Source organism: Triticum aestivum, chromosome 1A (genome assembly GCF_018294505.1).
Source record: "Triticum aestivum cultivar Chinese Spring chromosome 1A, IWGSC CS RefSeq v2.1, whole genome shotgun sequence".
Taxonomy (NCBI): Eukaryota; Viridiplantae; Streptophyta; class Magnoliopsida; order Poales; family Poaceae; genus Triticum; species Triticum aestivum.
The window spans coordinates 511,757,119-511,778,255 of record NC_057794.1 but is presented as its reverse complement, the minus strand read 5'-3'; the positions used below and the strand labels follow the sequence as shown (position 1 = coordinate 511,778,255).

The window sequence follows — 21,137 nt, the reverse complement described above, 5'->3', positions numbered from 1 at the left end:
GTTTGAAATACGGTCCGTTCTCTAATTCATCTTATCCAAACTCCTCCTTTTCCAGCGACGGCGGAGCATGGGCAGGTGACGGGCAGCGCCCTTGTCGTCGGACGGCTACAACCGCGGTGGAGGAGAAGGCGGATGCCGTGGGTGCGTGCTTGGGTAAGGGAGTCCACCCTTGCGTGCTTGTGGGCGTTCATGGAGGATGGAAGGGGGGTCAACTTCCTGTGGGTGCGCCAGCTGTGCTCGTGGGCGTTCATGGAGGATGGAAGGTGGGACAGCATCCTGTGGGTACGCCGGCCATTCGCCGCTAGCACTGGCCGTCCGCCGCCACCAGTCCTCTCCGGACTCCTTTGTCGTATCCGTCTCAACCTCCGACTTACTGCTGATGTGTTGTGATTTGGATAGGAAATTGGAAACCGGCCCTGTCCTTCTCCAACACAAATTGATGGAGCGCCCGACCCGGATTTGATTGGCTGCTATTAGTAAGGGTCCTCGGCCGGAATCTCCATTAGGTCGTGCCTCGGGACCATAATCTCCATCATCCCGTCGAAATTACAATTTTTGACCAAACGTCCAATGTCACCGCCGAGTTCGCCGGAGGAAAAAGCGCCGAGTTCGCCGGAGGAACAAGAACATCCGTCGAGCCGTGCAATGTCTCCTGTGGCGGCTACACGAGAGGTATGCATCCCCTTGAAAGCTAATCACTCGATGGTATCCCCTATTTTAGTCATTGTTTCTGTCCCATTGCTCTGACTGCGATTATGTTTTTTTCCAGTTAACAAGTAGCTCTTCAGAATAGATATGCTAGCTGCACCTAGCAAACCAGGATTAGGAGGTGTATTCAAGTGCAACATATGCATTGATCAACAAAGAAACATGTGTGTTTCTTAGCGTGTACTAAATAACTTTTCTCTCTGTAGTTTCTGGGGTTGTCCAACATGTGTTTCTCAGATTAATGCCTTCAACACCCCTCTTTCCACACGCATGCATGTAGTAGCAGATTGCCTGATCTGTTGGCCTAAATATTCTCTTTGCCGTGCTGTTATTATTAGTTCAGACTTGCAGACCCATGTTTTTTGCTCAAATCAATCTGTCAAAACTCCATTACAGTTGCACAAGATGACAAGACCTGATATGCAAATGTTTGCGTGGAGCTAACTTCTCTGGGCATGCGGCCAGTGTGTATGTGCATATTTTTCAGTAGAATTAAGTGCCTGGTGCCACTTGAAAGAATAAAATAATGATCAGCTATTTTTTGTTACATTATTACGATTTAGTCAACATTGATGTCCGTCTGCAAAAATCTTATTTTGATCTGGAGTTGCAAAGATTTTTTACAAGCATTTGTAGAATGGGATGCGCCGCCGCCGCCGCCAGCATGGTCCCAACAGCAGCCGCGAGTCTCCACGATCGGCGTCGCCATCCGTCTGTGCCCTGAGCTCGACGGTTCTCCGGCCGACAAGCGTTTGTTCGTGTCGCCGCTAGTGTTATGCGTTGCTCGCCACCGCCCCAGATCGCTGTCGTGCGTCATCGCCGCCCCAAGCTCCATGAGCTACTTGAAGAGGGAGTGCTTGGCCTGCTTCATGTATTGTCTCAAAACAACTTCCCATGCCATATTTCTGTGCTTCATGTATTGTCTGAATACTTGAGAGTTTCAAGGATCCCAAATGTTCCAAAGGATAAGCAAAGTCATGAAACGCTTCGAATTGATGATTTCCTGCCAGTTTGGAGTATGCCAGTACCACACCAAACAACTTTTGTTGTAGGACACTGAATAAATAGACGAGAGCAAGTTTCTGTGGCTTGGAGACACATGGGGCAGATGTCTGAATCAAGTATGGTCTTGTGTAAATTTCGAAATGTGTTCATTCTTCCGTTATGCAGTAGCCATCCAAAAAGAATACATTGTTGGGCACCCTTGAGGACCAAACCAGAGAGAGACTGGGATCATCAATTCCTTGGTATCTCTATCCCCAACCAAACTATGGATAATCCAACCTTCGGTCAGGTTCACTATCTTCAATCTTAGTGCTGCATATTCCTATTTGAATGATACTTGGTGCATAAAATTAGTGATTCAGAAAATTCATTTTTTTCTTTGTTACGAACAAATTTGTAACTCTCCCAGATAGAAGATTACCACTAAAAGAGAACAACTATTAGTCTTGGTAGGTGAAGTCAGATTGTGTACTGGCATTGTTGTAATCTCTGTATCCTATTTCTTGCCACTGTTTGTGTTATTTTGCTTACACAGAATGGCCATGTTTATCTTAAATTTCCTCTGTCAATTGCCTTTAAACTAACAAATCAGGGTAATAAATAGAATGTGTTTGTTCCATTACACAAAACTGTACCATTATCTACTATTGAATAGTTGGATCATAAACTTTTCATAATCTTTTGTTGTAGAAGAGCAATGTTCTACCTACTTATAACTATATGTTATTCTTGAGTTGTTATTTGTAGAGTTAACTACCCATATCTTTTATAACTATACATTATTTGCTTATAACTATACATTATTTGCTTATACTTGCCAGTAGTGTAGCTTTCTGCTGGACCATATATCATGCCAGGAGAAGTTTCAGTGACCAATGGAAGCTTTGATGTATTCTTTTGAAGCAAAAGTAATCGTCTATTACCCATGTCAGGTTTCGACCCAAATTGTGGTGCTTCTGTTCTATGCATTTTTATTTTCTTACTGATGCTATGTTCTGGCATTCCTTATCTTTTATGCTGATGTGTGTCTTAGTGCTAATAAGACCTATTTTTTTCCAATGGTAAATCCACCTTTTCCCCATCATGTGACTTAAAACTAACCTGTTTCGGTGTAGTTTTTCTTCTCTTTCTTTTACTGTAACATAGACCATGCTCACATGGTCGCAACTTGTAAACAGAGATGGAAACGTGCATCCTGATCTCTCAAGCATGCAATATTTTTCCAGGGTGACAATTTTTTACATGGCTTTATATCTGAAGACACCTTCTGGTTGGCTCTATTTGTTGTATATAAGTTATATCTGAGTATTCCTTTGGATGCTTATACCATAACTGATGGCCCTGGATAAGTTATATCTGAAGATACCTTTAGTGACCCCTTTCTATGTTCATTGGTGGATAATAGCGTAAAAAAACTTGAATGAAACCATGAGTAGACATAGAGGAACACTACTTGGGGCAGTACAATGTTATAGTTGTCGCCTTGTTGAGAGGTGAGCAAATGCATAAAACCATCAGAGCAAGGGTGGGTGAATCATGACTAGCTCTGATTTACTTTGATGTCTCAGTGCTCAATTTATCTTTTATGTACGATTATTTGTCCTGCTCTTGCAATTCTCACACTTTATGTGACAGAAGATCCCACGAGAATTATCATTGTTTGTGTTTAAGAGAGCCATAAGATTTATCCATATCATAGTGAGACATTGAGTTATGTATTTGCTATAGACTAGATGACTGAATCTCAGTCAAGTTTTTCAAACATGCAAATTATATCACAGTTCATTCTTCATTCTTCCGCAAGAGAGACAAGGGGACTACATGGAGCAACAACACCAAAATATTTTTATGCATTTGCAAGATAACTGAATCCCAGGTGACTTTTCAAACATGCAAATTATGGTACGTTCATGTTGCAACGCATGGGCAATTAAATGAAGAGGGTCAATTATTTGTTTACTAGGGATAGTGAGATGGGGAACGGGAAGAGAGACAACGTGGGCAGTTCTTCTCGCAACGACATTGTCTTCTTTTTCTTAAAGTGTGCGTGTTTGTGTAGGCAAGTCCTTATGTTTGGGCCAAGCCCAAATAGTGCAAAAAATATTACAAATAAAATATAGTTTTCAAAAAGACAAAACATTATTAAAAAACATCTGTTAAAAATTCCTATTTAAAGAAATGTTCCAATTTCATAAAAATGTTAACTATTCTTCAAAAAGTGTCCCGATTTTTATGTAAACGTTAACTTTTATTAAAAATAAGAATATTTCCATATTTAACACATGAAGCAGGTTTTTAGGCTAACTACACGCTTTATTTATTGCTCAATAATGTTTGGAGGAACACACTTTTTTTTCACATGAAGCATGGTGTGCCTCTTTTTCCGCCCGGTGCAACGCACGGGCATTTGTACTAGTCTATATCTATATCTATACCTACTAATAAAGCAAGGTGGTATTCTTGGTTTCGTCCCGCCTACGTGATTTTGTTATTTGGACTTTTTTTAATCTAATGAGGTGGTACTATTCACGTGAATTTCTGGCCGTGTTTTCATGCGATGGGAGAACATAGTCGGAAGGTGCAACGGCCCAACTGGCTGGGCATCGACCTTCCTTTGATGGGCCTGCTCCTGCCACTTTCATGAAAAAAGGTAAAAAATATATGTTTTAACTGGGTATCAAACCCCTAACCTCTGGGTTGGGCCACGAAGGCTATAGCCAGCCGGCCTATAATCGGATTGCAGTAAAGAACTGATTCAATCAATATTAGTCCTACCTCGCTCCTTTAGATCAAATTTCACCAACTTATATACACACGTGAGTTGTAGTAGATTCAACTTATATCAGCAAGTCATCTTCAAAACCAAGAAAGAGAGGAAACAGCATACCAAAAGGAGAGAAAACTCCATAATGAAGGGGATATGGACGATGCAACCATGTTGTATTGGCTCTAATTAGAAGGATTTATGGGCTTGGCATGGTGTGATTGGCTCTAATTAAATTAAATGAGAAAAAGATACATGCATGGCTCTAATTAAAGGAAATGATGACATGATAAAAGCGTACATGCATGACCCGTATGCCGCGTTGATGGGCATTTTGGTGAATGGCGAAACTAGCCTTTTTCTCAAATCAATGCATCAATTTTCTTCCCCGTTGCAACGCACGGACTTTTGTGCTAGTAATAATAAAAGGGCTATTGCTTCTTCTCATCATAATTTCGTCCATCTTAAAATTTTCGTCCGTCCGTGTCAAAACCCATTGTACGCCAGTTTCGCTTTCGTCTAAAAAATCCTTCCTCGATATCTACTCTGGTCCGAGAGAAGGACTAAACCCAACATCCACACGAGTAGGCCGAATTAACCATCCCGTTTGATGCGTCCGATGGCCCAAGGAATCAGGCCCACTTATCCTGACGAGCCAGACCAAGGCAAAAAATGTTTGAGCCTAAATCGAACACGCAACCTACTGTTGAGCGCATAACGCCACAACCAACCAAACTAGGTTATATTCAGTGTTAAAAGGTCAACTCGCCTGTCAAATAATACCACATCGCCCCCTTACATGTGATCCACCCAATTTATATATGTCATTAACTTCCCTGGGAGTTAAGAAGTCCTCTTGGAAATAAGAGAGAAAGAGAGAGATGATAAGGAGGGAAAGAGAGAGGGGCTAAAGAAATTAAAGAAAGAGAGGCTGATTTCAGAAATAAGGAAACAAGGAGAAACAGACGTGATTCACGTTCCTCAAGAGGGAGGGCTGAGTAAGGAAGGAAACAGAGAGAATGCACGGAAGGAAAAGGGGTAGAGAATGGTATCATCAGTTACGGCCCCACGCGCTTTCTATCTCACCTATGACACTCATTGTTGAACAAGCTAAGGAAAAATAATGTTTTTGACATGTTTTGCCTTCAATATTTTAGCACTAAAAAGCTTTTGTTTCATCTATCAAACCTGGCACATAAACTTTTCCCGTGGTAAATTCTCCATCACCACCACGATAAATGACGCACACCAACATGATAACTTTTGTATACCACGCGGTATATTATGTGTAAGTAGCATGGTCATAAGCATTGAAGGCGTGATAACTTTGATGAAAGCATCATGGTAACTTTGATCATTGGAAAGAAATTTGTTGAACCCCGGCCCTCGGTAATTTCTGTAAATAGCACGATAACATTTACGCCATAGACCTGATAATTTAGATACAAACATCGTGGTAACTTTAACCGTTGGGGAAGAAAAATGTGAAAAGAAACCAGATAATTTACGTGTAAATAGATGGTAATATACGTAGCGCACATCTGATAACTGAGATAGAAACACCATGGTAACTTTGACCATAGGGAAGATTTTTTTAAAGATACTCCGGTATCTTCTATGTAAATAGCACAGTACTATACCTCCCTCCTCTGGTATTTTCATGTGTAAATATATAGCATGAATACATATGCACCGCGATACTAAACGCCATGATAAGTTTTTGACCTGTGGGGGGGGGGGGGGGATTTTGCTGAAACATACCCCTGATAAATTTTGTGTAAATAGCATGATATTTTAAGCATTGCAGGCTTGATAGGTTAACTAGAATCACCATGATAACTTTTTGTCCGGGAAAAAAGTTGTTCAAAACATCCCCGATAATTTTTGTGTGAATAACATGATAATATAAGCACCGCATAACTGATAACTTACAATATAAACATAATGGTAACTTTTTACCAAAGGAAAACAAGTTGTTAAAAACATACACTCGCCTCGCGGGGCCTCTTAGATAAACACAACAAATGATGTGCCACAGAAAAGCCACATAATGTTTAGTGTCATGAGGAGGCACACATGCTCATGGGTTGGCCCAGAAAAACGGCCCACTTTGACCTGCTATAGGCGTGATAAGTTACGCAAAAACATCGTGGTAATTTTTGACCTATGAAAAAAGTTACCGAAACACACTCAGGTTTTTGGGTGTAAGTACCATGATAATATACGAACTGTAGACCCGGTAACTCATGTACAATTCCCCATGGTAACTTTGACCAGGGACGAGGTTGATGTACATATACCCTGATAACTTATGTGTAAGTACCATGGTATTTTACACATCGAAGACCTTATAACACAGTGGTAACTTCGAAAGGGGTGTAGTTGTTGAAACATATTACTTGGTAAGTTCTATGTAAATAGCACGGTAACTTACGCAACACAGGCCTGATAACTTGCATGCGAATACCATGGTAACTTTGTCCTGAGGGAAAATCATGGTAATTTTCTGTATTTTTTTGTAGTAACACAATTGTAAAAAAAGGGATCAAAACGATTAGTTTCTTTAGTTCGAGCAACAAATACTAAGGGTGAGGTTGTTGTGGTAGCGCGCTTTGGTGCCAAGAAGGTGTGGGTTTGAATCCCACATGCACATTTTTTTTTATCATGTGGTAGACGTGACGAAGTGGCAATTTTCTCCGAGGTGGGTGCGCGATATGTACGGGAGAAGCAGGTTTCTCGGGCGAGCCTGCAGGTCGTTCGGAAGAAAGTGGGGTCGAAGGAAGGGAGATCATGTGGTACTTTGAAGTGAAAAAAGTAAAGGTGTGACAGTTTTGCTTATATGGCACACATGTGTCAAATATCATAGTCCTTAGAAAAAAACAAAATCAGCGTTATGAAACCTATCGGCAAAATAAAACAATTAAGATTCAATCCAGTTGCAAAATAAGACACATGAGAGGAAGAAATATTCAAACATGGAGCCAATACGAAAGAAAAAAAATGCACACAGAAAGGCAGAAATATGAAAATATGCAGAGGATAAAAAATTGTGTTTTGGTATTTTGAATTTTGTTATCTTTTGTATGTCTTTTTATTCTTATGCTTGAGTTTATTTTTTCATCACAGTTGGAGATGACTATCTTTAATCAAACCCGCAAATTGTACAATGCATAAGTTTATTAGCCATTTGTACAAAATGGTTGGCTGAAATCAAAATTCTCCTTCATGTTACTCCTTAACATACACATTCCCGTCGCCATGCATATTTGGTTTAGGACATGTATTTTTCACCTGTTGCAACGCACGTGCATATTTGCTAGTTCTGTTTATTGCTCTGAACTCGTTGTTGTTTACACGGGGTATTGCCTCTCCATGTCCAAGAAAGTGTTGAAGGCGTGCCGAAGCACCTGCGTATTCCCGCCAACCGCGGGTTGAATCGGTCGTGTTCTTCCTGGATCCTCAAGAACTCGGGCAGTTTGGTCCTCGGGATCCGTACCTCCGGGCCTGGAAAACGTGGTACGATCACCTCCTTGCAACCGGAGTCGCAGTCGACTTTACCGCCGAGGTGGCTCATGGCAAGGTTCGAGAAGGTGTCGATGACGCTGAACGCAATGCACGGCACGCCCAGGTCGCCGGCGATGACGGAGTTCCGGAAGAAGTGGACGTCGGTGAGGACGGCGTCAGGGGACAGCTCCCTGATAAGCGCCTCCTGCGCGGGCCGCGTCAGCGCCTCGTCGATGGCCGCGTCGAAGATGCGCCACCCGGCGGCCCCGGCGGCAGAGAGGTTCTCGACGCCCAGCGGGAGGCCATCCACCTCCGGGAAAGGTAGGTGGCTATCTTGATGGCGCTGGTTGCCGCGGACGCGCCGTGCCGCTGGAGCGTCGATCGAACGACCGAGACGTTTGCCGGGGTGACCGCCAGCGTGGGCTCGACGGTGCCCGGCCTTGCCGCGGCGAGGCGGACGGCGAGGTCGGTGTGGGGGCCGATGTGGCTGGTGACGAACAAGGGGATGATCAGGATCCGTAGCTTCTTGCCGAGCTCCGCCGAGGCCATTCTTTGCAAGTTTTTGGGCTTTGGAACGAATCACAGGGTGAAGTGTCGCTGCAGTAATGGTCTAATCATGGATGCCATCGGTGAGCCCGAGAAGAAGCCGGTGGTTGTGAGCGAACCGACAGCTTCGACATCGGCAGGGAGTGGGAACGGGGGGAGAAAAGATGGGGCCAGTGATAGTGAACTGAGGAGCTCGAGATGCGATCTCGTGGCATCTTTTGTGCTGTACTACACTGCTCCATGACTTGATGGTCCGGAGAAGAGAGGACGACTGCACGACGATGATGCATGCAAATGCGCAACCGCGCGGAGACGATGCACCGGGTCGTCACAGGGCGAGAATCCAATATTTTTTCAGGGATAACTCCTAGAGCCCTCTGGTCAGGAGGTTCAGGTAATGCAGCGAACACTGGCGTATGGTCTCGCACATGCTGCTTCAGTTGGGAACTTGGGATACATGGAACACGAGTAATGCTATACATGGATGATGAAGATGCTATACATGGAACACATGGTGAAGTAAGCCTCCTTCAAGCAAGCCCAAACGATATGACATAGTGCCAAACTTAGCTAGGATTGTGAATGGACCAAAGTACTTCAAATCTAACTTCAGATCAGGCCTGTTCACAAGGGAAGAATCTGCAAATGTCTGCAGCTTGAGAAATACATGCTCCCCAACTCATAAAGTTTCGGAAGGATCTCATCTATGTTTGTCAAGATGAAGCTTGAACTTAAGTTGTGCCCTGTGCAGTTGCTCTTTTAGTATGTTTGCAATGGTGCTTCTGATTCTGAATCCATTGCCGCACATCAGAATTCAGAGAAGATTGAGGCTCCGCAACAATATTATTTTTGTACCATTTCACCTATAATTTTTTTTTCAAACCAATAGAGTATGATGGGTTCTAGATGGACGAGGAAGATTGGAATGGAGCGGGGCTTGAACTCTTTCAAACTAGAGCGGATCTGATAGATTCTAGATGTATGATGAAGATGGGATGGAGTGGAGAGAGAACTCATCGCCACCACACATAACACCAATTTAGTTACTCCCTCCGTCCCAAATTTCTTGTCTTAAATTTGTCTAAATACGGATGTATCTAGTTACGTTTTAGTGTTAGATACATCTGTATCGAGACAAATGTAAGACAAGAATTTTAGAACGGAGGGAGTAGTAGAGATGTAAGAAGAGCATGCTAATGAATATAGTATCAGAACTTCGCCAATCGCACTCAAGAAGCAACTTTGTAGGGTTGTCATGGACCGAACATCTCAGAGACATTTCAAGACATTGATTGACCCTCTTTGCTTGCCCATAAGTCAGGTCATGATAGGCAGTGCTTAGCTACAACTGAGTGCCCCACCAGACAAAAGATCTCCTAAAATAGAACTAAACTAAAACTTAATTATAAGCAAAGAAGTTTAGTTTAAGCTTCACATTCACCCTAGGCCTTGAAGTCGAAGGAGATGTCATCGACGTTGTTGGGCATGGTTGTCGCCGTCATAGGGAACCCCTCCTCCCCATCCTCCTCCATGGCGAGGTCCTCCTAGGCTCCTAGAGCTTGTCCCACGCCTAATTGTGGGCAGTATAACACTGTCAGGGCCACTAGGTCATCATGGTAACAGAACTCGCAGGCTTGCGCCGCTTGTCTATGAACCGCTCCATGTAGGTGATGTGCTCGTGATACCAGAGCTCACGGCGGTTCTACTCCTGCGAAGCCACAATGGCCCTATGCTCCTCCTCCTTGAGCCGCCCTGCATGCATCCTCCTCCGCTCCTTGTGCTGATGAGCAGTCTCGAGGGGGAAAATCTCAGCCTTCTCAGTCTCAGCTTCGTCCTACTCGACCTCCTGTGGCTCCAGCATCACTGTTCTTCGCCATTGTCAACATCTCCGCCTCGACATCCACCTTCACAACCTCCTCATAGTTACTCGTGGGGGCAGGTCCATAATTGTCGACATTGGGGGCACTGTGTGGTGACGACTCCACCATGAGAGTTGGGCGGGCACGGTGGCAAGGTCCCTCGTCATATCATCCGGTGCAACCGAGGATGGGGATGAGTACGATGGCCTAACTGCAAACCTACAACGACAGAGACCTAAGAGCATTTTCAACCAGACCCTCCCCCACTCCCCCTTATGTGTCTGGGCAGATACCCTAGACACCGTTGTAACAAAATAACCCACCCAAACAGACCCTCAAACCCAAAATAAATGTTCTCCGCTATGGCGATGAGTTGAAGCTATTCGGTACGTTCACGAGTCCATTTGTTATGCGAGCGAAGGTAAAAGAATGTGGAAAAGAAAATTGGCTCACATCATGAGTCTACTACCTTTTTTTAGCTTGAAGCTAACTACAGAAGTAATATGAATTTCTTTTCATATTGTGTCCATCTCATTTTAGATTAACAAAATTAGCTTTAATAATAGAGTTATATATTTTTTTGTTTTAGTAGCACATGAGCTGAATCCATTATTTTGCAAATCAGGCTTAAAGCCGTTTGAGTTGAACATGATTGAAGTGTATATTCTAAAAAAATTCACGCTGTGTTTGTTTAGTACTACGTCTGCGCAACGAATATGAGACTTCAGGAGCATACAGATCAGTCTTTATTCATCCTAGACATCAACCTGTTAATCAGACCAAGATATTATCAACCATTGTTGCAGATTGGTTGGAGATACTGACATGAGTGTGTTATATGATTTCATCTGCAACCATAAAACATCCGAGGTACTTAGAGGTTATTTAGATGACTGGGATGACCAGCAGAAGATCGATTATATAAGCATGATAATTCAAGAAAAAAGGCTGACATGAAAATCATGGTTAAATAAGCACAAATGGTGTGCCCAGCGATGATAACTGCAGAACCTATTGTAGACCTGATTATGTCCCATTACAAGAAAGAGAATCCTCTGCATTACATCAAACTGTGTAGAAACACATTTAAAAAATTCAATCATATATGAAGGCAATGTGATTTCTAATTAGGCCGGGTCCAAATGATTTTTGGACCGGGGGCTTAATAAAACATATATATTCATAATAAACTTTTATACTTATTTAAACCAGTTGTCTAATACTATAGCTTTAATTAGTACACTATTATAATACTTAGCTAGCATCGTCAACAACATATAAAATTTTGCTAAATAATACATGTTTGCTATGCAGTTTAAATGTATATTACTAAAATTTTGCTTCTCCTAAATTTAGATTGTATTATTAAAATAAATTGAATTAATTTTTAAAATTGTATTAACTCTAAGTTATAAATATATATTTCTCTGTGTGTGTGTGTGTGTGTCTGTGTGTTCGTATATAATAATATCATTAAATATCACGATAGAGATTTGTAAAGCATAAAATCTAAGAGAAATATTGATAGTGGTTTCTAGTCTATTATTAGGTATAAACTTCTAGATTATGCCAAATGTGTCTTGCTACTTGGGTTTCTTAATAAAATTGGCAACATGTGCATGATTTGTATTTGTACTTCAAATAACATAGTTATTGTAATCATTGAAGAACACAATAAATTGCAGACTCTATTTTTGCACAAATATGATTTGATATTTGATAAGCTCATCTAGAGTGTGACTAGTTTAATTTGGTGTATACCAAACCTTCCTAGTTTATAAAATAAGAAGTTGTGCATTGATTTGATATAGAAATCTAGTTAACATATATTTCACTATGACATGCATGACGTGTAAATTTGCTCCTAGAATTAAGATAGGCTTGAGATTTCAATGATGCTCACATAAAAAATAATAGTTGAAACACAAAGAGAGCGTCACAAAATATGTCACTTACACATTTAAGTCTAACCCTCTTCTTATGCATAGGCATTTTATAGGAAAATAAATTATCAAGACAAGCAATATCTAGCATATGCAAATATGAAGAATGAAACATTAATAAATTTAACACAAAGAGAGGTAATTTAGTGACATGAAGATATATATTATTAGTATGTGGTGTGAATTTGCTCCCTGAAAATTGGATCTTCTTAGGCATTCAAAAATAAGCTTTCAGACATAATGTATAACTAGAAATTGACGCGTGCCTTTATCGCACCGTTTTATTGTTTTCCGGTTTTAGGGAGCTTTTTTCTTTCGTACTAAATCTCATTCAATAATGACGGGAATGCTTGCAACCTCGCATTACATAAAAAAAAAATCAATGATACAACCACATCAACAACACATTTTCTTAGAACCAATTCTGAAATTTCCTTTGGTATATTGGATGCACCGGGTTCAGCAACTCAAACATCAACTAATTCAATCTTTGGCATTATCATCAAAAGGTAATAGCTCATAAACTCCCATAATAGCAGTTCCATACCTCTAGGAATGGAAAATTTCATGTCTCATCAGAAAAGAAATCAACAGAAAATACTAAAATTAAAATTTGAAAATGTAGGCATTGGCCTAGAAGCCCCAATAAATCTTACCATAGAAAAATAGTTTCACTGCTTGCGTGGATATAAATCACCACAATAGAAAAGGTTTTGTCTCTTGGCTCATAAAGGAAATCAGCAGAAAATCTTGAAGCTGAATTTGGACTTGCACTTACTGTAGGTCTGGACTGCTTTTGTAGTACTAATGGGAAGATAAATAGAAATAAAAAAGAACTGATGAAGACAAATACCGTTCTTCCAACAATGGGATGCAACTGTGCAGGGTGACAGATCAAGCAAGCAACGAGAAAAAGCGAGTCAGCTAGGTGTTGCGGCGGTCGTACCACTGCTTCGCCGGAGACGACGAACCTGGAGCTCGAGGGACCGCCACCTCAGAGGTAGTGGAGGATACGGCCCCGCGTCTTCATGATCGCGGGAGGCAGCTCCTCCTTGATGGCGCGACAGTGGCGGTGGGACAGCGAGCAGGCCCGTCATTATGGGCGTACATGCGGCGCGGGGGCGAGGCCGGCTCGTCCTTGACCTGGGTATGATCTGTACGCCGCAGTTGGGTGGGGGAGACGATGGCTCGTCCTTGACGCGACATCCGATCTGGACGCCGCGGTAGCACTGGGGCGGGGACGACGTCGACTCGTTCTTGACCCGCCGAAGCGGGGACACTGGCTCACACTTTATGGGCTATTACGGTGGGGACGACGGCTCCTCCTTGACGTGCACCGACGATGGTGGCGACGGGCCCATGTGACGGAGCGAATGCTCCGTCATTAACTCGATCTGACGAACGAACTCCGATAGGAGGCGAGGCCTCTGCTGTGGCGTCTGGTCCTCCTCGTCGCCAGAGAAGATGTCGATCACCTCCTTGCTGGAGGAAATGTGCGTCGTCGATGCCGATGGGCCCGGAGAGCGAGGACGACGGCACCAAGAATCACCAGATGAAGAACTCCCAGTGTCTCTTGCCTCCTAGCATGGAGAACCAAGACTTCGGCATCACTACTGGGCTCGAAGAAGAGGAATGGCTCGGAAACGGTGGCGGGGAGGGGAAGGAGGACGGTGCTTGGGAAGCGAGCGTGCAACTCTATGCGTTGTCGGCGCACGACTTAAATAGCTACGGCTAGGCGAGACGAGGCTAGGTCGGCGCACGACTTCAATGCGGCGCAGCAGCCGGAGTTGGTTTCTTGGGACGCGTCGTCTGCATCAAAGCGGCGACGCCCGAGAAGTCTCGTCCGTCAGCACCGTCCTCTTGTCCAGTCAAATCACGGGCATCAATGTTGGGCGTTGCATGGTCCGGGCCGGCAAGAATGAGGCGCGACAAGCGACATGACCGTTCGATGGAAAGCATAGGAGGGACTGGCGAGGGTTCGTGATAGGCCAAGGCAGTCTGGTGCATGCATGTCAGAGATCCGGATGTCCGCAGAGCCCTTTCACTTTGTCTTTGATTTGCGAGAAAAAACTTGACCCGACCCGAACCTATGCAAGCGGTTCCAGGGTCGGGCGTTGGAGATGCCCTTATACGTCCACCAACAATAGAAAAATTTCACTGCATATGCAACCGCGCGCAGGGACGACAGATCAAGCAACCAACGAATAAAAACGAGGCAGCGCGGCGCGGCCACGTCGGTGGTTCGAACGGCCGAGATCCCGCCCCCCACGTCTCTCAGAGAGATCCCAGCCGCTGCACCGACGGAGGCCACGTCACAGGCCGTCCCGTCCCGTCCCATCTCAATAGCCCCCGGCACGGCGAGCAATCCCACCCCAAACTGACGCCCTCCGGCGCATGATCCGCCCGCCCCGCCTCCTCCTCCACCGCGCCCCCTTCCTCCTCCGAACCCCGCCACCGCCTCGCACCCCGCCGCTCGCCGCCCGCCGAGCCCTAACCCCGACTCTTCGGAGCTTCGCGTCCCGCCGCCTCGCGCCGCTCTGCCTGCTGATGGATCCGGCCACGCCCTACTCCGATGCCGACGCCTACGCCTACGCCGAGTTCAACGGGGAGACTGGCGTGGACGACCCGGAGTTCGCGGACGCCGAGGCGGAAGCGGGGGGAGAGGACGCTGGTGATGAGATGCCCAGGGAACTGCCCGAGGAGCTCGCCAGAGGGGTGGTGTGCCTCGAGTGCCACACTTCGGCCGAGGCCGTGGCGGCCGGGGAAGGCGAGACCTGCCGCGTCTACGTCGTCGGCACCGCCCATGTCTCGCAGGTGAGCCTGCCCTGTCCTCCTGCCACGGATTTCGATTTTCGAGCGTCAATTGCAGGACCCTTGCGCGTTTCCTTCTGTTCTAATCCCTTGTTGTAGCGTCAAAACACCACTACTCGTGTACATTAGTTTCAGTTCGGGATAATTTTACTTTTCAAGGAAGAAAGTTTCATCGATCTAAGATTTAGAGTCCAAGCACAAAAGGTAGGGAAGTCTGCCTGCATTGGCCCAGCAAGCAAGTTGCATTGTTTTTCTGCTTAGTACTACTTCTGTGTGGGCTACAGTGGGCTACAGCAAGGGCGGTAGTACTAAATCATAAGTACTGGTACCCCGGTGGTTTTGCTTTGAGTGTGCGGCATGTGCTAAAAAAGGCCGCGTCAGTCATCAGGACATTTTTAATTTCGAATGCTGACTTGACTGCTGATTTGATTGTAGGAATCATGTGATCAAGTCAAAGCCGTCATCAACTTTCTGAAGCCTCAGGTTTCTTCCTCTCTTTACTTATCATCAGTAATTTCAACAATTGGTGGATCATTTGGCAGGTTGGCTGCCAGTTTTGGAGTGTTTTCTTTTCTAATTGATATTGGAGATTTTCAACTAATTTGTTTGGAACACTTTCTTTTTTTTTGGAATTGTAGGCTGTTTTCTTGGAACTGTGTTCCAGCAGGGTTTCTATTCTGACACCACAAAACCTTCAGGTATGAAACAGTTGACATGTGTAAAGTAGGAAATAAATGCTTATCCTATAATGATTGTTGGTCCATTACATTGAAGCTATTGTATTTGTGTGAATCACATTACCAGGAAGCACTATAAGAATTTTGAGTCCGTTCTGCTTTGATCTTTATCTATTTTATTCCCTCAAATGGTGAAGAAAGCCACTTAATATGGCGTTGGGGTTTACAAAATTAATCTCAATGAAGAACTATCTGTTGGATGTTGGATATCTCTAGTATAAAGTTGGTTAAGAAAACACGAGTGGAGTTCTCCCAAGAGATATCTCTAATAACAAGTTGATTGGATTGGATAACACAAGTGAAATTTGCTCCAGAAGACACTTGTGTAGAATTTGTTGGTTAAAACATATTTTGTTCATAATTTGACCTACTTGAGTTAATTGACAGGATGGGCTTCAAACTGTTGATATGGCATTGCATATTCTCATGGACACCAATCAAGCACTTCTAACAAAAACATATTTGTGGTGTATCTAAGTTAGGATTACATATCATTATAATGATGGATAGTTGTGCTTGTTCATGCATGAACAGTGGTTCTCTTGGTGTATAGGTTTTGCGGATCCTTCATCTAAGTGCATGTATTTAATCTTATAATATTACATCATCGAAATCAGACCATATAGATTGTATCATCTCCAGTTTGGCATGTTCCATTATAGAGTATCATTATTTCTTCTCGTTCATCATTCAATCTGATTTTGCCCACAGGTTCCTACCATGAATGAAATGATTGACATGTGGAAGAAGAAAAAGATGAACACCTTTGGGATTCTCTATAGCTGGTTTCTTGCAAAGGTATGCACTGATTTTATTGTACAGTCAGTACTAATTATGTAGTGTTCATGGTAGCTCATATGATGTTGATTTTGGCATCCAAGGTTGCTAGCCAGCTTGATGTATTACCTGGAGCTGAATTTCGAGTGGCATTTGAGGAAGCAATGACGTATGGTGGCAAAGTTATCCTTGGAGATCGCCCTGTCCAGGTACTGAACTTGGTGGTTGAATTTGGTTTTTCATTCAGAAGGGCACTGGACAGAACAAATTAAATTACATAAAATGATCTACACGGATAAGTTTTTCACTGAATATTGCAATTTGTTCTCACAAGGATAAATGTGGTCAACTTCTATTGTCGCTATTTTCTATGCATCTAATAGAATGACGGACAATTTATTCCAACAATTCAAATGAATCAAACATACATTGCTGATTCTTGCCCATTAATTTTTCCACCCATATTACTGATTAGATTTTAATTTTTAGAAAAACATACACATCTCATCAAAATCATCATCACATCTATCCGCTTGGGTTGATTGAAAGGTGGTCAACACTGCTTGCTTGTTCTTATAACTTTAATTTCAATCTTCTTATGTGATGTGCCATAAAATGATGTGGTAGGTTATGGACATTGGATCCAAAAGGTTATATGCATCTAGTTGTCATGGTGTTGCGCTGTGGTAGGATCTTTAAGTGATTAAAGTTAGAGCATCACCGGGGGTTATCTTATGTTAATTCTTGTACCTCTTGACTGCTGCTATTGTTGGCATAATATTAGTTACATTCAGCATGTCATATTGGTCCTTTATTGAAATCTTGGTACTATGAGATAGGTCGCCAGTTAATTTTCATAAGCATTGAACTGATGCCATTTATGTTTTTCTTTTTTCTTTTGAAGATCACTCTGAGGAGAACTTGGGGGAAAATGTCATTGTGGCACAGAGCTAAATTTCTGTACTACATTGTTTTCCAGTCCTTATTTTTACCGAGCCCTGAAGATCTTAATAAAATGGTATGTTGTCTTAGGCAATACATTTGCCACAGGGAGCACTTATATCATCTTGCCTTCTTGATTCTCTAAATGCCCTCAGATCCACTATTGTGAGAGTTAATATACCATGATGTTACCTTTTTGGTTTTAGATGAAATGTACGAGAAATAATTACTTCACTGTATTTACATAGCAATGCCAATGCTTGTTTATTCAGTTAAAGGACATGGATGATGTTGACATGCTAACACTTGTCATTCAAGAGATGAGCAAGGCATTTCCTAGTCTGATGGAGACACTTCTCCATGAACGTGATATGTGAGTTCCTTCAAAATTACTTTACTTTTGTAAAGCATTTTGTGTTGCTTTTCTCAATGTTGCGATAATGGTTGTGCTTTAACTTCTTGAATTTCATTGTAGGTATATGTCTTCCAAATTATTGAAGGTAGCAAGGGAACATTCTTCAGTGGTGGCAGTTGTGGGAAAAGGGCATGTTTCTGGGATAAAGAAAAATTGGCAACAACCAATTGAGGTAAGAATTTTTTTTAAGAACATCATTTCGTGTGTTATGATTTTTATGAGCAAGAAATTCATTACTATTTAAGATTACTTTCCTTGGTCAGAGCAGATCTATTTTTCATAATGCTCATTTCAATTATCAAATTTCCGTGCAGGTACAACGTTTGATGGAATTACCTGTGCCTAGGAAAGGTGCTTCGAAGTTGAAAATTTTGGCGTCCATTGGAGCAGTAAGCGCAGTAGTAGCATCTGGAATCTATATATGGGGTAAAAAATAACAATGTATGCACCAATGTGCCAAGTGTTCTTTGTTCTTGTCATGTGTAGTCTCTAAAAAGCAAAGGGTGTTCAGTTCTCACTTACAGTTTTTCATTATACAGTAGGTGTAATTTCTGGAATCGAAGTTGAACAAATGAAAGAGCAATTTCACTGCACTGTACACTGGATGTCTCTTTCCAAAGCTTTCCTATTTTACTAGGGTAAAACCTGTTCATTGCTACAGAAAACTCTGCCGAAAACGTTCAAGTTGCACATTTAGAATAGGAAAACGATTTTGGCTTGCAAATTGTAGTGCATTTGTGCTGTTTTTTTGAGTGCATCACCAGTCATTGGATAGTAAAGTACTCCCTCTGTCCCGAAATGTATGACGTTTTTTTGATGGTAGTGCAAAAAAATGTCTTACATTTTGGGACGGAGGGAGCAGTATTTAGTTTCGGTTGTCTCGATAGAGAAGTTTGCTCACACAAGTTCGACTTGCATGATAAGTAGCTGACACGCTCTGTAGCTAAATTATTTTGTTATAACTGGCCAGGTTTGGTGACCGAATTGTGGTTGACCAAACAGAAACATGTGGTTGGTCAAACGACCAGATGTACTTAACAGATAAGTAGCTCCATGCAGTACAGTATAAGTATTAGTACGTGGACTATTTGTACAAGTTACAGGTGATGACCCCCTCAGCTAAAAAGCGTATGAAACTGCCTTGCATCTCTTTTGCATCTTCAGTTAATAATACTATTAGCATAAAGATCAGAGAACCCGATAAACCCCCGTACAAATCAACCAGTGTATGTGTATATGTGCAAGTGCAGCCCTGAACCTAAGGCTAGTCAACAAAAACGCCGCAGGTGGCCCTGACCTCGCCGAGGCTGTCGAGGAGCACGTCGGTGCGGCCCATCTTGACCATGGCCGCCGCGAAGTCCCGGTAGTACTCGTCCGGCGACGACGCGTTGGCCATCCTCTCGACGTAGCCCCTGGTGGCGGCGTCGTGGAGGAGGCTGCCGTCGGACTGGAAGAGGCCCCCCGTGGCCAGCACGTGGCGGTAGTAGCTGAGGTCGAAGGTGAAGCCGCTGCCGGGGTCCATGGGCACCTTGGTCCTCCTGCCCCGGCCGCCGTGGCGGCGCGGGCAGAGCTTCCTCAGCTGCCTCGCGTACCCGGCGTCCAGCGACGGGTCCTGGTCCATGGCGCCCGTGAAGTTGTAGAGCCGCTTCCGGAACGCCTCGCAGTGGGAGGTCCCGATGCTGTGGCTCCCTGGAGGGGGAGGAAGGATGCCATTGTCAGTGCGGCGTGTGTTGGGCTGTTGCTGTCGTCCACGGACGCACGTACGCGTGAAGCGATGGATTCATGGAGAGGAAAGGAGAGGTGCGTACCGAAGAGGACGACGATGTCCTTGGCGGTGAGCGACTTGACGCTGAAGAAGGTCTTGACGTCGACGATGTTGGAGTCCGGCGGCGCCAGGTCGTTCTCAGCGTACTCGGCCACCGTCACGTTGCCGTCCCGCCGCCCGGTCTCCACGCCGTACCACGGCCCCTTGCTCTGCAAAGTAAGCACGAGAGCCGGTGAAAAAGATGCCCAATTAAATCAACTTGTCGTCGTGGTCTCTGCAGCTACTCACCAGGTAGACGGCGTCCCTGGCGGCTATGGCGATGATGTCGGCGCAGGAGACGGTGAGCGGGCAGAGCGTCTCGAGCCTGGCCTTGATCCGCTCGATGGCGTCGTAGCCGCGCATGCTCCGGTTAGGGGTGGCGTCCCGCTCCGCCGTGCCCCGGCGGGACCTGAGCAGGATGGAGCCGTCGCAGCCCTGGACGAAGCAGTCGTGGTAGTGCATCCGGAGCAGCGAGGGCGCCAGCGTGGGGTCCTCGTGCAGGATGGCGTGCATCTCCGCGAACACCACCCCCTCCGCGATCGGGCACGTCGCATTGTAGAACCCCACCTGCAGCTCCGCCTCCGCCCGCGGCGACGCAGCCGCCAGGACGCCCACCACCGCCGCCGCCACCGCCAGGGCCAGGGCGAGCGGCGGCCACCGCTCCCTGGACATGAAGAAAGCGCGAGGCGGTCGACGAGCAGACCGGAGAACGATCGAGGGTGGAAATGGGGGCGGGCTTGGGCGGAGCGGCGGCACAGTGGAATGGATGGGCGATGGTGGGAGCACGGGGCAAAGGTCAAAGAGTGTGGTTGCGCCGTGCTTTTCCGACTGTAGTCCCGGGCCGGTGTGTGACGCGACGCGATGGATGGAGTAGGACGGACTCCGCCTCGAGGCTTTGCTTTGAGTGGAGGGGTTGGTTGGTTGCTTGGTGGGTGAGGGGGGGCGCGCGTCGGCCGGGCTCGGATGCTCTCGTCGGGTCGGCTCCATGGACGGGCGCGTGCTCGTCTTGTCGCCATCGGCGTCGCTGGCGATTTATTACGGATGGTCTTTTGGGGGAAGCGGTCGTATACTCGTATCTCGGGGACTCGCAGTCAGACTAGGCGTCAGTTAGAATGTGTCGACGTATAATGTGTTGTCTAGTCTTTTTCATCAAATCGATCTTTTGATTGCATTGGTTAGAGCATGCACTTTTACATAATGTGCTTAATCCCGCAAAAAAAAGAAAGAGCTGGAAATATGCTCAAGCCCAAGGCCGATCCTATAGGGATCAGCCGGCCGATCTGGCGTGGACAGGTGGCCTGCTTAACCACGCATGTCTCTGT

General features: G+C 44.7%; 2 protein-coding genes, 1 long non-coding RNA gene and 1 pseudogene across 3 annotated transcripts; 2 read left to right on the top strand and 2 right to left on the bottom strand.

Moving 5' to 3' along the window:
* LOC123061407 (uncharacterized) lies at positions 1–1,045 on the top strand. Its single transcript, XR_006428992.1, has 3 exons — positions 1–263; positions 400–672; positions 770–1,045. It is a non-coding gene; the product is annotated as an uncharacterized lncRNA (long non-coding RNA).
* Positions 1,046–7,827: 6,782 nt separating this feature from the next.
* Positions 7,828–8,587, bottom strand: LOC123040827 (UDP-glycosyltransferase 79A2-like; annotated as a pseudogene).
* Positions 8,588–14,623: 6,036 nt separating this feature from the next.
* Positions 14,624–18,604, top strand: LOC123061390 (traB domain-containing protein). Its single transcript, XM_044484479.1, has 9 exons — positions 14,624–15,143; positions 15,576–15,623; positions 15,779–15,838; positions 16,589–16,675; positions 16,759–16,863; positions 17,559–17,672; positions 17,869–17,969; positions 18,072–18,183; positions 18,326–18,604. The coding sequence occupies exons 1-9, from the start codon at positions 14,724–14,726 to the stop codon at positions 18,446–18,448; spliced, it is 1,170 nt and encodes a 389-aa protein (XP_044340414.1). The 5' UTR covers positions 14,624–14,723; the 3' UTR covers positions 18,449–18,604.
* Positions 18,605–19,018: 414 nt separating this feature from the next.
* Positions 19,019–20,695, bottom strand: LOC123061400 (peroxidase 1). Its single transcript, XM_044484490.1, has 3 exons — positions 20,065–20,695; positions 19,820–19,985; positions 19,019–19,700 (listed from the first exon to the last, which is right to left on the bottom strand). The coding sequence occupies exons 1-3, from the start codon at positions 20,485–20,487 to the stop codon at positions 19,276–19,278; spliced, it is 1,014 nt and encodes a 337-aa protein (XP_044340425.1). The 5' UTR covers positions 20,488–20,695; the 3' UTR covers positions 19,019–19,275.
* Between the last annotated feature and the right edge of the window lie 442 nt (positions 20,696–21,137).

Bases quoted from the DNA above. Each gene is read 5' to 3' on its own strand.
- LOC123061390 (XM_044484479.1), top strand. From the start codon at position 14,724: ATGATCCGCCCGCCCCGCCTCCTCCTCCACCGCGCCCCCTTCCTCCTC. The intron at 15,839-16,588 runs GTATGAAACAGT...TTTTGCCCACAG, and splicing joins TGACACCACAAAACCTTCAG to GTTCCTACCATGAATGAAAT. The intron at 16,676-16,758 runs GTATGCACTGAT...TTGGCATCCAAG, and splicing joins ATAGCTGGTTTCTTGCAAAG to GTTGCTAGCCAGCTTGATGT.
- LOC123061400 (XM_044484490.1), bottom strand. From the start codon at position 20,487: ATGTCCAGGGAGCGGTGGCCGCCGCTCGCCCTGGCCCTGGCGGTGGCG. The intron at 19,986-20,064 runs GTGAGTAGCTGC...CTTACTTTGCAG, and splicing joins CCAGGGACGCCGTCTACCTG to AGCAAGGGGCCGTGGTACGG. The intron at 19,701-19,819 runs GTACGCACCTCT...CTCCCCCTCCAG, and splicing joins GGACATCGTCGTCCTCTTCG to GGAGCCACAGCATCGGGACC.